The sequence below is a fragment of the Meriones unguiculatus genome, chromosome 6 (assembly GCF_030254825.1).
Source record: "Meriones unguiculatus strain TT.TT164.6M chromosome 6, Bangor_MerUng_6.1, whole genome shotgun sequence".
NCBI lineage: Eukaryota > Metazoa > Chordata > Mammalia > Rodentia > Muridae > Meriones > Meriones unguiculatus.
Window position 1 is genome coordinate 33,187,435 of NC_083354.1, and position 16,934 is coordinate 33,204,368.

The 16,934-nt window shown below is 48.4% G+C and overlaps 1 protein-coding gene across 3 annotated transcripts in view; it reads left to right on the forward strand.

Moving 5' to 3' along the window:
• The window catches only part of Scn10a (sodium voltage-gated channel alpha subunit 10), a 90,065-nt gene that overhangs the window by 41,827 nt on the left and 31,304 nt on the right, over positions 1-16,934 (forward strand). For all 3 annotated transcript variants that reach the window (XM_060385061.1, XM_060385062.1, XM_060385063.1), the window contains exons 12-14: positions 2,113-2,224; positions 8,688-8,926; positions 10,931-11,104. In XM_060385061.1, the coding sequence (XP_060241044.1) occupies positions 2,113-2,224; positions 8,688-8,926; positions 10,931-11,104 (525 nt within the window). The remainder of the gene's footprint in view (positions 1-2,112; positions 2,225-8,687; positions 8,927-10,930; positions 11,105-16,934) is intronic.

The window sequence follows — 16,934 nt, forward strand, 5'->3', positions numbered from 1 at the left end:
GCCTCCCACCCAACAGACCCTGAAAAGCTGGTCAGATAGTCTGAGGGAGAAGGTACTGTCCATCTTCTCTCCAGGCAGAGGTGTAGCTGATTTTCTGTTTGACCTCATGTCTATTTCTTCTTGGTGTTTCTGTACCTACCTGTCATCATTGCTTTGGAGATGGCTCTATATGCTCTCCATGTGGACAAAGAAAACAAGGGTCCTTCTATATAAACCTATGGCTCTGAGCCAGCAGTCCCTGAGGTTTGTTAAATTCTGAGATTCTCAGGACAGATCTCGGTAGAAGCTCAGTGGCCTTGGCTCAACTCACAAGATGACTAACTCACCAAAGTGCCACAGACTTGGCTCCCACTCATTGAGGAATAGTCACAATGGGCCTCACAGCAAACCTGGGACTCTGTGTTGAGCTGGGACATGTGATTTAGTTTGTGATCTCCTCCAGCCTCACCAAAGGTCCTTCTGTGGCCTCCGAATGGCCCCCGGCTACCAGAGACACACATGCAGAGAGGCTCATAGAGACAGCACTTGTTGGTTTCACTGAGTCTGGCAAGTTCAGCAGAGCTGGGCTGTGTCAGTCTGGTGGCAAGTGGGTCTGTTCAATTGAGGAAGAAGCAGATGGCCTGTTCAGTGGGCAAGAGGAGGGATTTAGCAAAGGATTCACAAAGGTGTGGGCAGGGCTCAGGGAACAAAGGAGCTGTGACAGACCCTGAGGGCAGTAACAGTAAGGAGCTGAAAACGTGAGGAAGAGGCCCCAAATCAGAACATGTCAAGATCCATGGCTAAGGGGCCTGTGGTCTTAGGCAGAGAATCACACTGCTGCCAGCTGAAGGGGACCCTTGCTCCCTTCCTACTGTCCATTTTGGGCTTCCTGCTGGCCAAGCTGATCAGGGCCAAAGTTGCCTTCTCTGGATACAGAGCAGGGAAGATAGGTAAAGAGTGTGTCTCTAGGGCAAACAGAGTCACCAACCCAGAGTCCTGAAGTCACAGCCAGGTTGCAGGGCTCTCTGGTAAGTGTCTTAGTGCCATGTGCAGGGAGATCACACCTCCAGAATTCTCTCTGATCCCCATCACAGCACCAGTCTTAGCTCCTGTGAGACAGTGGAGGAAGAAATCTCACTGAGCATGGCCAGGCAAAGTCTGGGGTTAGCAGGTGAACAGAAAAAGCAGAAACTATGCCCTGCAGATTAAGAGCTATCCAGGCAGCTGCCGCCAGCAGCAGGAAGTCCTGGCCTGGAGTTCCTCCTCCTTTCCATTCCTGGGCAGTCTGGGCTGATTTTCTTCCTGTAGTAGGAAGAGGCTTTCTTAGAAGTTGTCTTTACTCATGATTCACTGTGTTACAGTTAGATGCATTAGATATAAAAATGTATATAAAAACGTGACTACCCATAAGGTTGGACCCGATTTATTAGGGGAAAGGGCAAACCTTGCTGTGTTTCTCAGGGAGGGGACCAAAGAGATCCAGCCAGAGCCAGCTGAGACCAGCTTTGCTGTTTTCTCCAGACCCCTGTCCTTCCCTGTATCCTGGCTGCCTCATACCCCAGCTGAGGGATGAGGTAAAGATAAGGGTAAAATCCCCTATTTCTCTTCCCCAGTTCTGACCTTACCATTTGAACTCTGCTTGTCTGAACCCTGGAAAATGCCTCATATAGCATGTTGTAACTCTCTCGGGGTGCACCCCTCACTCTCTGTATCTGTCCCCAGAACAGGTCACATTCCTGAATGTTCAACCATGATTTATTCTGGTGAAACTACCCAGCAACTGTAAGGTGACCTTTTAAGTCCTTTTACACCACAAGGACATGCACCGAGTTTTCTTTAGCAAGTTCCCTAGTTTTCTAAGCCTCTTTGCCTCCCCTGGGGCTCAGCAAGCTCTTTCTCCTAACAAAATTCTCGGGTCTTATTGCCTGGGCTCATACATTCCAACCTTGACTCCTTCCTGCCCCTGAGCGCAGTCCCCACAGCTGAGTTCTTAACCCGAGGCTGGAACACCATTTCTCCACGCTTCCCCTCCGGTTCACAGCTGTGAGACTAGCCAACAAGAAGCCAAGTGGCCCAGCTTTGCTGCTGAAGTCATCACGCTGCAGTGTCCTGACTCTGCTTGTGTCCCAGCAGGCTCCTGATGCCGCAGGGCAGAAGAACTTCCTGTCTGCGGAGTACTTGAATGAACCTTTCCGAGCACAGAGGGCAATGAGCGTGGTCAGCATCATGACTTCCGTCATTGAGGGTAAGTGCTGCTCGCTGAGATGCCGGTCCTCCGTGCTGAGCTGAGCCTGACCTGAGGACCTCTCTGAGGTCTGAGATCACAGATTCACTAAGGCCTTAGGCCTCAACCTCCTTTCCTGATGTGGTTTTGATGTGCATAAAGTTCCCTAAACAAGAGACTCAATGAAGAAGGGCCCTAGTTCTCCTCTTATTCAAATTGGCACCTGCCTCGAATCTACTCACAAACAGGATCTGCAGAAGTGATCTGGCAGACAGTAGCAGGCAGTTCCCAGGCATGCAGGAAACTCAGCGGCCCTTCATTCGGTGGCTGTAACTTTCATTATTGTGACTTCACTTCTGTTTCAAACCTTCATTGTGGCAAACATGGGAAGACCACTTAAGTAAATTAGCCAACTGGTTTCACCAAATCCTTTGCAATTCGACCAATCAAGCGGGAACAGACTCAGTCTCCTGAGGGGTGTGTCTATGATTCAGCTGAGGAGTGGGGAAAAAGCGGTGTTGCTGGGCCAGGGCCACTTGTACACACAAGTCCCAAGACAGCATGGCTGTGTTCTCCTCTCTGGATACAGAGGCTGTTCTACCCCAGATTTTACTTCACGACAGGGTGGGGAGAATCTCATCTTTGACAAACCCAACTACTTACCTAAAAAAAAAAAGTCCCTGGCAGATCCACAGAATGTGCTGCACAACTCAAATAGCTTGAGTTTTCATTTATCCCTTGGAACTTCTTAAAAAGATTTATTCATCCAAACATCTGCTAGACATCTGCTAGACACCTGGCACTGTTCCAGGAGCCCGAGATTTCATGGTGCATAAGATCCACACCTGCTCTCACGGAGTGTGTGCCCTGGAGACAGAAGCAATCGGCGTAGATAGACACGCCAGCAGCGCTGAGGGATGACAGGAAAGAAAGGCGTGGAGAGCAGAGGTTCTTGCGGCAATTTAAGCCTGGGTGAGAGGGGAAGGCCAGCCTCTCCGGGGAGACCAGAAATGTGAGGGCACAAGGGGGGTCAGCATGAAAACCACAAGAGAAAGTTCCTCAGACAGAAACACGAAAGAAAAATTTCAGGGACATGGTGGTGTGTCCCCCAAATTCCAGAACTAGGAAGACTGAAGAGGGAGGCGTGAGTTCTAGGTCAGCCAGTGCTATGCCGTGTGACCTTGACTGAAAAAGAAAGATGGGAGCAAGAAAAATATGAACACAAGTACATCACACTTCCGACCAGACGAAGGTCTTAGAGCAGAGAGGTGGCGGGGGTGAGAACACAGAGCTGGGGCTCAGGTGCCTGGGTTTGCATCTGGGCTCTGCCCTTTATAGTAGACTGTATGACTTTGGGGTTCTTTTCTTTTCTTTTTTCCAAGACATGGTTTCTCTGTGTAGCCTTGGCTGTCCTGGACTCACTTTGTAGAGCAAGCTGGCCTCGAACCCACAGAGATCCACCTGCCTCTGCCTCCCTGAGCGCTGGGATTAAAGGCATGCACCACCATGCCTGGCTGACTTTGGCATTCTCTTGCCTCAGCTTTCTCACTGGCAAAACATTGTAAGAACAGGGCTGATTTGTAATGGACTAAGAGATGAAAAATTAACAGGAGGAATCATTAGACATCTGAGGTAAGAGGAACGAGTGGTAGGAGAGTCAGGAGATGCCACATTAAAGCTGGGGAAAAGGCAACGGCCACTTTGGCCAGAGTTCCTGAGCATAACATTCATCATCTCTCTAGCTGGGAGCTACATCCATTATGAGGTCCATGGAGGACGCTTCATGCTGCCCAAGTCATGATGGGACCCACAGGATCAGTTCCTTCAGGGTGACTGCCCCGGAGAAGATTTGGTTCAAGCCAATAAGAGTGTAACGGTTCACTTAACTCAAAGCCTGCCAGCTATCCATGCTTGGCATGCAAGCTGAGATTTGACAATCGTCCAAACCAGAAGGCCAGGCGCAGACTTGCAACTGTGAGCACAGCTGTTATCACACTTAGCAGGAGAGAAGGACATGACACCAGTCGCTAGTGGGGTGCTGAGTGTCTTGGAGAAATGAGGGATGCTAAGAGAAGCAGAAAGAGTTTGGCCTGGGGTCAGGGAAGTATCCTGGGCAGACAAGTCCTGAAGCAGACATTTAAAAGCCTGAGCTATCTGGAACATAGACATCAAAGCAACAGGGCCTCAAAATAAGGCTAGGGAATGAGGCGAGGGCCAGATCCAAAAAACCCCCAGACTCTACTGGACATTGGGCTTCATCCAAGAACAGGGGGATGCCATTAAGGGGCCGGAGGCCAGACAGCAAGATCTGGATTTCATAAAGGTGGTTCTGATACTTGCAGAGTGGAATGTAAGTGGGAAGGCGATGGCAGGGAGAACAAGAGAAAATGGGACAGGAGTTAGAGTGCTGAACTCTGGGGAAGCGGCAGCAAGGACCAGGAGAGTGGGAGATTGCACAGGTCTCTGAGAGGCATGAGATTCGGGGGTTCACGGTGCACATGGTCCTGGAATAAGCAACTGAGGGGCGCTGGTGTAATGACCAGTGTGAGCATTGTAGGGCAGACCAGAGGGCCTCAGAGGAAAGGACTGAGAAGAGGCACGTGGCCTGGGAACAGCCCAGTAGTAGTGTCTGACAGGAAGCTGGCTTAGTGATGACGGTTCTAGAATCCAGATGTGGAGAGGGACCTAGAGAGATATATCCCATAGCGACCCGAAGACACAGTGGTTCTGAGAAGATGCAAGGAGATGAGGTGACACCAGGGAGAACTCAGGCAGAGTTTAGTGGTTGGTCAGGAGAAATGGAGCCATTAGAAGACAGAGAAGAAAGAGGTTGAAATATGAGAGAACCTGGAAGTGACCCAGAAGAGACAAGAGTCTAAAATCCTCCAGGGAGAATAGTAAGGCCAGCAGAGGCAAAGCTGTGCAGACATCAGGGAGTGTGTGTCACTTGGAAGCTTTGGTGGTCTGCATGGATCATCAAGGCAGACAGGGAGCTCAATGGGTGAAGTGCCTACCTTACAAACATGAGGACAGGAGTTCGAATCTTCACCCATGTCAAACACACAAACACACAAACAAACAAACAAACACTGGTCTGGCTGCAGGTGCCTGAGGCCCAGCATTGGGGACCAGAGATACAGGACTCCCAAGAGCTCACTGGACAGCTGGTCTCAGTAAATCCGCGAACTTACAGTTCAGTGAGAGACCCTGTGTCAGGGCAACGAGGTGGAGGGTGGTTAGAGGAAAGCCCACAGCTCAGGCGTGTGCACTTTCACATGCACACATCATACAAACAACACACACACACACACACACACACACCAGGACTGTCATAGCTAAACAGTGAGCAGAGACCACACATGAAGACTAAGAGGTGAGGAGATGGAGAGGCTGCACCCAGGCTGCCTCGTCAAGGACTTTTCTTGTGAACGGAAAGAGAAGAATGACACAGGAGAGCAGGTGTTGAAGGGCACCTTCCTGGCTTCTGGGGGGTTTTGAGCATATCCACCTGGGAGGATCTCGGAGAGTGGGAGAGAAGGGCAGGGTATAGAGGAACATTCAGGTAGATTCTGGAGTGGTCGGAGAGGGTGCCAGAGAGGAGACTGAGGCTGTTATCTCCTTGTCCAGGAGGAAAGTTCTGACCACGGCCGCTGGGAAGGAGGCCATGTTCAAGGCTAGCGGGGTGTGGTTACTCTTGTGCCTGTGTCCCTTAGCCAATCCAGACCAGCCATGGTGGTTATGAAGCGGAGGTGCCAACGCTGACAAGGTGCTCACCGTTCGAGCATGAGGACCTGAATTCACACCCAGACCCCTGTAAAAGCGGATCACAGCATCATGAGCCTGTGACCTCAGTCCCTGGGGGTGGAGACAGGTAGATCCCCAGATCTCTCCAGCCAGCCGCCGTCGGAGCCTTAGAGAAAAATGTCAAGAGGAAGACACCGGCACTGTGGCCCTTGCAGGCATACCCTCATGCACATGTGGCAGGCAGCGTGCTGCCCACCACACACACACACACACACGCACACACACACAGAAATGACCCCATGCCCGCTGTGCGCCTCAGACAGGCTGCTTCCTGCAGAATGGAATCTGTCAATGTCCTCTTTTAGCACTATTCCTCAGGCTTTCTCCTGGTGCCAAAACAGGTCCAGGAAAGTCCGCTTTCATTCCAAATAGGGATGATTAATTTCTCTCCCAGAACACATCAACTTCTGCGCAAAACTGTGCTCTGCCAGTTTTGACATCTGTAGTTTGAAAAACTCCCAGTGGGTAATTAGCACAGCGTGGTGGTGGGAATAAATAGGCTGTGAGAGAGAAATGGACATGTGTACATGGTAATATGTGGGAAAACCACAATAAAACCCCATTTCAGCTGCTTAGGAAAAGTATTTCATCCTAGAAATACTGTTGATGGAAACAACCAAAGACGGGGTAGAGGGGAACTATAGGGGACATTGCTCCGTACCCTAAATAAACTGCAAATTCACCAAAGTTTGACACGAAAAATAGTGAGGCTACAAAGAAAGAAGAAAACATGGATAGGTGTTTGTTGTTGTTTGTTGTTTGTTGTTTTAAGCTTACAGTGAAAGGAGCTTTGGGGGCAAAGTGTGTGCATAAGAAAACATGGGGGAAGTGCTCGGGTCAGCTGGTATATGTGCCTGCAGGATGTATGGCACACGGTAGAATTTATGGACAAGCCCAAAGCGATGAAATTGCCCTCCGTAGAGATGGCCCTGATTACTCAGCCAAGCAGAAACGCAGTGGAGGCGGCTGGAGGGATGAGCCTGTGGCGCAAGGGAGCGATCAGGAAGCTGGAGTGTAATTTAGGAGTGATCTGCACGGACGTGGTTTGGTGGGGCCAGGGGGGTCGATAAGATCACCTAGGGAGAAGATGACTGGAGGGAGTCAAGAAGGCTTGCGCTCACCAACATCTCAAGCCCGGAGAGGAAGCAAAAGACAAAACACAGGGTAGCCATGGAGAGGAGAGCGAAGCTGAGGTATCATCCTCGCCTGGCTTACAAATGCTGTCCATGCAGAAAGAGGCTTCTGCTTGCTTTTTGGGAGGGGTAAGAACCAGAAAGTGGGGTCTCCAGACAAAAGAAGAAGAAAGAAAATGGAGACTACGTTTAGGAAACTTGCAAGGAAGTTGGCTGTTGAAGAAGCAAAAGATGAGAGAAAGTGGTCCAGAGGCCTCTTCTAAAGCTGAAATACAATTAAAGCCTGCCGACCTGCCCACAGCGGGCAACAGGGGGAGATGGAGAAGGGGGCGGAGCAGCTGAGAAGGGTGGGGCTTCTCTTCTGAGGGGCGTGGCTCCTCCTGCTTCTGTAGACACAGGCAGGAGAGGGTGTGCAGATCCGATGGAGAAAGGAGCTGTTTGTGGATGGTTCTGATTTCTGAGTGGGCACAGAGTGAGGAGCAGAGGCTGTAGGAGAGGGGAAGGGTGAACTTCTAAGACTGATCTACAAGGCTGAAGTATCTGGTATAGAAACCGTGTTTTAATATTTTTGTCATTTTTTTAAAATAATATAAAAGCCATACTGGGTTCCACTGCACACTGAATGAGGTAGCTCACTCTTGGGGACCAGTTGCACCCCAGAGTTCCTGGGCAGGGATTGGCAGAGGCTCAAGAACAGCTTGGGTAAGGCTGGCTGGGTATTTGGTCCAACCATGTTCAGCTGGCTGGGGGAAAGGTCAGTTTATTCATAGGGTACTTTGCCAGGCAAGCAGAGGGAGGGGAAAGTGGGCAAAAGAATTGAAGCATATCTACAAGAGAGTCAGCAGAGAGATGGCTGCGAAGCTCAAGAGGGCTGAAAAGCAAGGGCATGATATGAGCAGTGGGCAGTAAAAGCTGGATGAGCTCAGGCTGCAGAGACAGCTCTGCCAGTGCCTGAGAGCCTGAGCTCAGTCCTCAGATCCCACGAAAAGCCCGGCACGGCAGTGCACACGTGTAATCCCTGGGCCGGCCAGGCAGAGAGCCTTGCGGCTTGCTGGCAGACCAGCCTCACCTCCTGAGTGACTTCCAGGCTGGCAAAGCACATTCTCACAGGCTTGGTGTGGCACATCTGTAATCCCAGAACTCGGGAGGCAGAGGCAGGTGGATCTATCTCTGTGAGTCTGAGGCCAGCCTGGGCTACATAGTGTGTTCCTGGCCAGCTGGGGCTGCATCGAGAGACCCTGTCTAAAAGAGGGAAAAAGATGAAGAGGGGATAGAAGGGTCGACTCCTGAGAAGTGACAGCCAAAGCTGTCCTCTGGTTTCTATGCTTGAGTACATGAACACGTATGCACAAGAAAAGATGGCAGCCCACAACAGTCTGAGGGACTGGGTGGATGGCTGTGACGGACAAAGTCCCATTGCTGCACAAGGAGGAAGCAGAGGCATGGAGATGAGGGCTGGCCTGGGTCTGTGAAGGTCACAGGTATTGGTATGGCCACAGGAGAGGGGCCCGTGAGTGACAGCTGTCATTGACTCCACCCCAATGCAGAACTTGAGGAGTCTAGGCTGAGGTGCCCGCCCTGCCTGATCAGCTTAGCTCAGAAGTACTTGATCTGGGAGTGCTGCCCGAAGTGGATAAAGTTCAAGATGGTCCTCTTCGAGCTGGTGACGGACCCGTTTGCGGAGCTGACCATCACCCTGTGCATCGTGGTGAACACCCTCTTCATGGCCATGGAGCACCACCCCATGACCGACGCCTTCGACGCCATGCTCCAAGCTGGCAACATTGTGAGTGACCCCGGTGCCGCTGCCCCAGCCACCACGGCGGGGGGCGGGGGGAAGCTGGGCGGGGGGCTGCTTGCTTTCGCTAGGTGGTGTGTGGGCGTCACTCTGAGAGCAGAGTGGGGGAGCAGTAATGGGGATATGTGGTCATTAGACATGGGACGTTAAAGCTGGAGGAGCCCAGCTAAGCTGGAGGGGGTTGCTTTGAGACCAGCAGGGAAAGCAGATGGCGAGAGCCCTGAGGTGGGAGGGGTTTCATCCCTTACAAAACAAGGAAGCTGGCCTCTCCTCCAGAATGAGGTTAAATGCCACATCCTCATCAAAGACAATCTGTGTGTGTGTTCATACCATGGATCTGAAGGACAACCTCATATGGCATTCCTCAGGAGCCATCCACTGCTTGTTGTTGTTTTTACGTATTTATCTATTCTTTAAGAATTTCATCCAGTATATTTTTATCATAGTCTTTCCCAGCCTCCATCCTCCTAGCCATGTTGTTCTGGAGACAGAGTCTCACTGAACCTGATCAGCTCAGGGAGACTAGCTGGCCAGTGATTCTCGAGGCTCCTGCCTCTGCCCTCCCAGCACCAATGTTAGAGGTGTGTGCCAGCAGGCCTGGCTTTACAGGGATTAGAAGAATTAAACTAGGGTCTTTCTGCTTTTGTGGCACTGCTTGGCCAACTGAGCCATCTCCCCAGCCCCTGGGTTTATTTTCAGTGTGGTCATTGAAGAGTGGAGGGCAGAGCAGGAAACAGGAGGCATGCACAAGCTGTCTGCCATCCATCAAACGCATCCAGAAAATGAACTGTCCACTTGAGCAAGTCCAGGGTACTCTTCCATTCTACCACCTGTCAGAAAGAGGCTGCGCCTGTTTCCAAGCTCCTAGGTGGCCTTGATAAAAGACTGGGGCTGCTGAGCCCCTACCCTGTCCTTTTGCTCTCTTTCTTCCCTGCCTGCTTCCCTTGCTGGCTTTTACCTGATGCTCTGTCCTCTGTAAGACAGTTGAAGACCTTCATTGCAAAAGGGAATCTTACGAGGCCCTGGATTGCTGATCTTTTCACTGCTATTATTCATGACTGGCTACTGAGAACTACCCAAGCATTTACTCCCATTTGACCCGTTACACAGATGAGGAAATCGAGGCATGGAAAGGATGTGTTGCCTATGTAAGAGAGGAAGTGGCTGAGCTAGGACTTTTATCTTAGTCTGTGTTGTCTCACCCACACATTTTAACTGCTGAACAACCAGACTGATTCTTGTTCATGTAATTATATAGTGACGTTTATTCTAATGGTTATCTGCTGACTCAGCACCCACCACCACTGGGATAGAACAGAGAAGAGGTAAAGGTGAATCACTTCCTGTGCCTGAGGACTCGAGGGGACCCCAGCACCCACATAAGAGCAAGTGGGTGGGTGTCTCGGCCCACCTGTAATCCCAGCCCCTGGAGGCTGATAATAAGAGATCCCTAGAGCAAGCTGGCTCTGGAGAGTTCAAGAATAGGTGAGCTCTGGGTTCAAGTGAGAGCCCCTGCCTCAATGAATAAGGTGGAGAGAGAGGAAGGGACTCCACATGAATCTCTCCTCTCTGTGTAGACAGATGCACATCCATGCAATAATACAGTGTATACCACATGAGAGTGTATACACACACACAAACATGAACACGCACACATGCATGCATACATGAGAAAGAGAGAGAGAGAGAGAGGAAACCTGAGTTCTAATATGTGCTCTCTGAATATCGGTAGCTCAGAAAGAACAAAACAAGAGAATTTGCTGTTTTCTTATTTTTTTTAATGTCGTTGTTTGGTGACAGACTCTTGTATAGCCCAGTGTGGCCTCGACCCTGAGATCCTCCTGCCTCAGCCTCCTGCAGGCTGGGGTTGCAGGCATGTGCCACCACACCCAGCATGCTCTGCTGTCTAGTAAAGCAGCTTCCTTTCTGGCTGTCCTTGTCTTTTCTGTCCCCGAGGCAGGGGCCTCACAGCAATGAATGCTCATTCCTCAGGTCTTCACCGTGTTTTTTACGATGGAGATGGCCTTCAAGATCATTGCCTTTGACCCCTACTACTACTTCCAGAAGAAGTGGAATATATTCGACTGTGTCATTGTCACCGTGAGCCTGCTGGAGCTGAGCATATCCAGGAAGGGCAGCCTGTCTGTGCTTCGGACCTTTCGCTTGGTAACGGCTTCTCTTGGTCCCTTGGGGACTCCCACTCGGGCTCAGGGGAGCTGGCCCCTGGGGGACAGGCATTGTGTCTTTTGAGGGGTCTGCCAGCCGGTTCCCCACACCCCTCCTGTTCTTGTGGGAGCGAGGCAGGGCATGGTTCTGACGAGGCTGGAGACTCAGTGCAGCAATCCCAGCTTCTCGTGTGTCGCTCTCTGTGTACCTTGGTCCCCTCCTTGTACCAAAAGGGACTTCTGAACATCGTTCTATTCTTTTATCGAATAACAGTCCCAACAACGGAATCCCAACAGCTAACATTTTCTGAAGGTATGGCTCAGCCATAGTATTACACTCTTGATATAATGAGGCTCATTTTATGCTCCCATCCCTGAGAGACTATTGCTCTTCAAGTCCCCAGGATGAGAAAAACAGACACACAGTCGTGAAATGATGAACCCACTGTGTCCCAGCAGCCAGGACAGACAGCTAGTGTCCGACCTTGAACTCAAATCCATGTTGCCTGACTGCTGAGTCTCAGCTCTGTCCCCCTCCAAAAGGCCCAAATCAGAGGCCAGTGCTGCGTACCCACAAAAGGCGCCTCCTCTCAGCCTCTGCCCAGGCTCTTCCCCAAACTCAGCTCCAGGGCGCCCTCTACTGGAGGCGTTCCTCTGCTCAATCGCTGGTTTCCATTATCTGCCACTCACAACACAACTGCTTTTGTCCAGGAAGTCTGAAGTCACTGACGTCTTCAAGTCCCCAACCCATCTGGAGAATGCTTGGAGTTTCACTGACTCCTGGAAGCAAGCAAGAGGCAAGCTTGGAGAACTGGTGTGGCCATTCCCAGAATATAGCATAATGTAACAGACATGACCAAAAATGACACGTTTGTTCACAAGAGCATGTGGACCAACATGTCCTTTGGAGACTCTACTGTGTATCCCCACACACACTCCTCTCCTGTTCTCGTGAGAGGGAAGCAGGGGTGCATCTCCTACCCACCTACTACTAGTCAATTCGCAGTTCCTAACCACACCTGCCAGGCTCACGTGTGGGCTCTCTTCCACACCCCTACAGCCTAGCTGAGATTCCATGCTCTGTCAGTATGATCACACTACCAACAAAAACCCGGCCCCTGGCCCTGCTGCCAAAGCCTGGCATTTCTCTCTACACTGGCCCTGAACTGTGTGCACTCCTGGGTGAAAAGACACAGCCCTGACGATCCTCTGGCTCCCCAGAGGATTCCCCTTGTCCTTAGGATGGTGAGTGAGGCTCCGGCAAACCCGGCCCCTTCTCTCCCACCAACTTTTCTGCAGCCACAGGCCTCCCCTCATCCCAGGCCTCAGACTCTTGTTCCCCAGACTTCCCTTAGTTCATCTGGCCCTTGACCTTCTGGGCTCAACAATGCCCTCTTCACAGAGTCTCCCACGTTCCAGTGCCTGAAGCCGGATCCCTCGTCAAAGCAAGCTGCTCTTTTCAGATTATAATGCTACACCATGCCAGTCCAGAGAGCTTGAACCAGGTTTTCCCTTCCTACCATTCTACCCCAGATGCTAAGCACAAGCCTGCAGGCAGGAAGGGACTGAGTAAAAAATGTGTTGAGTGACTAGAAAAAGGAAAAAGAGCAAGAAGAAGAACATTCCGTGAAACCTCCTGCCCTTCTTCAATGCCACACTTGTCTTGACATGATGTAAGACGCTCTCCCTTACAGGCCATCTCTGTGCCAGGACCACACTGTCGTTGTTCCTGTAGCTTAGGACATGTCTGTATATAGAAACCTAGAAGCCCACCTTGGTGGTTCATCCTTCATTACCAACTTGACTGGATTTAGAATCACCAAGGAGACACACTTGTAAGTGTGTTTGTAAGCATACTTCAAGGAGAAGGCAGGACTCACTCTGAACGTGGGTGGCACCATCCATCCCATTGCTGTGGGGGAGGGGCTTAGAAGAAAAAGTAAGCTGAGCAGCTGCAGTCCTCCCTCTGGCTGAGGACTCTGACGTCACTGCCACTGTACCCTCCCTGCAGAATGGCTGTGCTCCCTAAACTGTCTCAAGATTCTTCCTGTTAGGTACCTAATTACAGCAATGGGAAGAAGGGCTAATGCACTTCCCTTACGTCCACAGCAACAGACACAAAACTCTCACATCCCCTCTTTATTCGGAGTGCAATAACCTAGCAGTCAATTTGGGAAGAAGCATAAACTCCACATTATGTAACCGTCTGCTCTATAGAGAGCATCCTCCACCTACTTCAGTCCTTCAAGGTTTATGATTTCTCTGTCCCTTTCTCCACACAGATCTTACATATTTTGAAACAGTCTTTGCTAATTTTAGCTAGCATTTTGATAGTTGATATTTTTGTACCCAGAAGGAAGTCCTCTTTCTTAATTCTAATTATTCGTCCGCAGAATCTTTTAGATTTTTCGACACGATCATATCATGTGCAAACAATACATTTTGTTTTACTGTTCAACCCCCTGTGCTGTTTGATTCTTCTTCCTATGTGGCCACGCTGACTAGGACATGTAGTACCCTGCTGAAAAGAAGTCTTAATAACAGATGGCCTTGTTTTTCTGACTGCAAAGAGAATACTTTCAACATTTCAATAAGTCTGACATTTTTTTGCAGATTTTTCTTTAATGAAAAACTTATCATGAATAGATCTTTAATTTTATCAGACCATTGTTCTGCACATAATTAATCATAGTAATGATTAACAATGATACATTTCAGTTTCCACAATGATACAAGAGAGAATTCTGAATGTTCTCACCAAAAAGAAATGACAAATGCTGAAGGTGACATATATACTAACTACCCTAATTTGATCTTTACACATATATACACAGACAAAAACATCACCTTCTGTTTTTTCATTTCACTAAAAAAGGCATCATATTTATTCTACCCCTAAAAGAAAAACTATCACTTTCAGATAACGATAGAGGGCTGGAGAGACGCTCAGTGGTTAGAATATGTGCTGCTGTTGCAGAGGACTCAGCACCACATGAAGCAGCTCACAACCTCCTGCAACTCCAGCTCCAAGGGACCCCACACCCTCTTCTGGCTGCCTCTGGCAACAGCACCCACACGCACATACCCACACACAGACACATTATTAAAGAACAAGTCGAGTTTTTATTGCTGAATCTTTACATTCATAGAGTAAATCCACTTGCGTGTGATGCATTTTTTAATAAATGAATAAGTTTACTAAATTTAAATCAACAGGTTCAATTTGCTAATAATCTGTAAGATGTTTGCATCCATTTTGATGATTTGGCCTGTAGGTTTTTAAAATTTATATAACCCTTCCCAGGTTTTACTGTCAATCATATGCAAAAAAAAAAAAAAAAAAAAAGCTGAGAAACACTCACTTTTTAATGCAAAATCTCTGTGGTTTTGGAATCGTTTGTTCTTGAGGACTTCGTCGAACTCCTCGGAGGCCACCTGTGAGGTCGAGGCTTTCCTTAGTGCTCTGATTTCCCTGCTGTTCTGAAGTGACTTGGGTTTGTTTTGCAAGCCAGTTTTAGTAAGTTGTTTTGTCTTTGAGTTAGATGGTCAGTGTTAGCACGTTGAAGCTATGGACACCTTTTTCTTCTTTGTTAAGGATCCATGTGAACCGTGTTTGCGCCGTCCCTTTCTTACTAATGCTGACTGGTGTTTGCTCTCCTCATTTCTCATTGGTCTTGTCAAGAGCCATCAATTTAATTAGCTTCTTCAAAGAACCAGCTTGTAGCTTGTTGATCCTCTCTGCATCATTGATGTTTTCCGATTTCAATTAATCGTTCATCTTATCTTAATTACATTCTCCATCCTACATATTTTGTTCTTTTCTAACTTCTTAACATACAATTTTCAGTCTATTTTTCTTATATATTCATGGAAGACCTCTATTTCCTTCTAAGAACTACTTTAATCTGTCAAATTTACCTTGTTTGATTCTAAATATTTCCTAATTTCAACTTTGATTCATCCTTGGGCTCAAAGGTTAATTAGAAGCACGGTTCTTCATTTCAAAACATGTGTGAAATCTCTAGTTGTGTCATTGGGTTCTAGCTCTGTTGTATTAAAGCCTATAACATTATGGATTTTAAGACTTTGCATTTTATCCTTGGCCCTGTGTATTGGAAATATTCCTACACACTTAACTAGGCTTTGTCTGCTGCACTTGTGGGTGTCTGCTCTGCCTCTGGGCTGCGGTAGAGAGACTTTATGACATGCTGCATTTTATATCCTGGCTTATTGTTGTCTACTGCTTGTTATAGCAATTACTGAGAAAGCGGTGCTTAAAAATACCTCTGCTATGATTGCAGTGTATCTGTCGCTTGCGTGGGTCTGTCTTGAGTATGGATTATCAAGTGCACACATATTTTAAGTTTTATACCTTCCTGGTAAAGTCAAACTTTTATTATTAAGAATAAGCTTTGTCTTTTAGAAATGATTATACTTTTCTTTAAGCCCGTTTGTTTGGGAGGTAATTAAAGAGCCTGCTTTCTTCTGGTTTAGAGTTTGCCCAATGTGTTTGTATACATGCTTCTACTTACAGCTTTTGTGTGCCTCTTGCAAACCACGTATGGCCAGGTTTGGAGCCCTTGCTAAGCTCTAAAAATCCAGTCTTTATCTTTAGCCAGAGCACTTAGTCCACATGCCAGTGTAAATACTGACATATTTGGGCATTGCTCCTGAACTTGATCTATCTCTATCCTTTCTCCCAGCTCTCCTCCCTCTTCTCCTCCCTTTCCCTACCTTTCTTTTAATTGTGCCTGCCCTCTGCTGATTTAGAGAGTAGGTGCCCTGCTTTTCTTCTTTGAGTAGTTAATGCAGAAATTATAGCATCAGTAGTTAGCTTAGTCAAATCAAATGTTGGCTAAAATCTTTATTTTCTCCCAGGTCAACAAACTTATTATTTATCTGTTTCCAACTTATAATCATATCATTTACATCCTTTTTTTTTTTTTTTTTTTTTTTTTTTGAGGCTATACTCTGCAATAGAATGCTTATATGGCATGCCCACAGACCTGGATCCTACCTCAAGCTCCTTGAAAAGAGAACACCAGTAAGCAGAGAACTGGACATCTCAGGAGCTGGAGCCACTGACGTTCTGTGTCTCCCCAGTCACAGTCAATGCAAAGCTCTCGCTGGGCTCCTGAAGCAGGGCCCTCGCTCCTGAAGATGGCCTTGCAGTCTTCAGAGTTTGCTTCCCACTCACAGAAAACAGGGCAGCAGGGCTTCTTCGTTCTGGACACTCTGGGTTTTTCTCACCCAGGGCTCGTGGCTCACCGTGCCATACCATTCCTTTAAACACGTAACTAGCTGCAGGTCTGTGCTGTGGTACAGCCTCCTAGCTCACTCTGTGTCATAATTCTCAATTCTTTCCTTTCCTGCCCAGGCCTTTCTCTTTCAAAAGAAATGATGAGTCATCATTAGTGTGATCTTGACTTAAATGCTTCTTTTCCTAAGAAAACTTAACTCGTTTTCTACACCCAAAGATGTGCTTTAATTGCCTCCTGTTGCTTATAAGAAGCAGCTTGCTTTCCCAAATTGTCAAGGAGCTAAATGTCTGGGTTCCATTTCCTTTCCTTTCTTATAAATTAGTGAGATAGTTCCAAACCATCTATCTTGACAAGCACAGCCCATCACAAACTGATGCTCAAACACAGGATGTTTCATGTTGCTTTGGTTTTCGAGGCGGATTCATGTGTGGTGCAGACTCCAGTTTGTTCTGCAAGTGAAACGACCGTGAACTTCTGATCCTACTTCCTCTGCCTCCCAAGCGCTAGGAAAGTGGGTTTGCCTGGTTTAGGAAGCACTGGGGATCAAGCCTCGTGCTTTGAGAGCGCCAG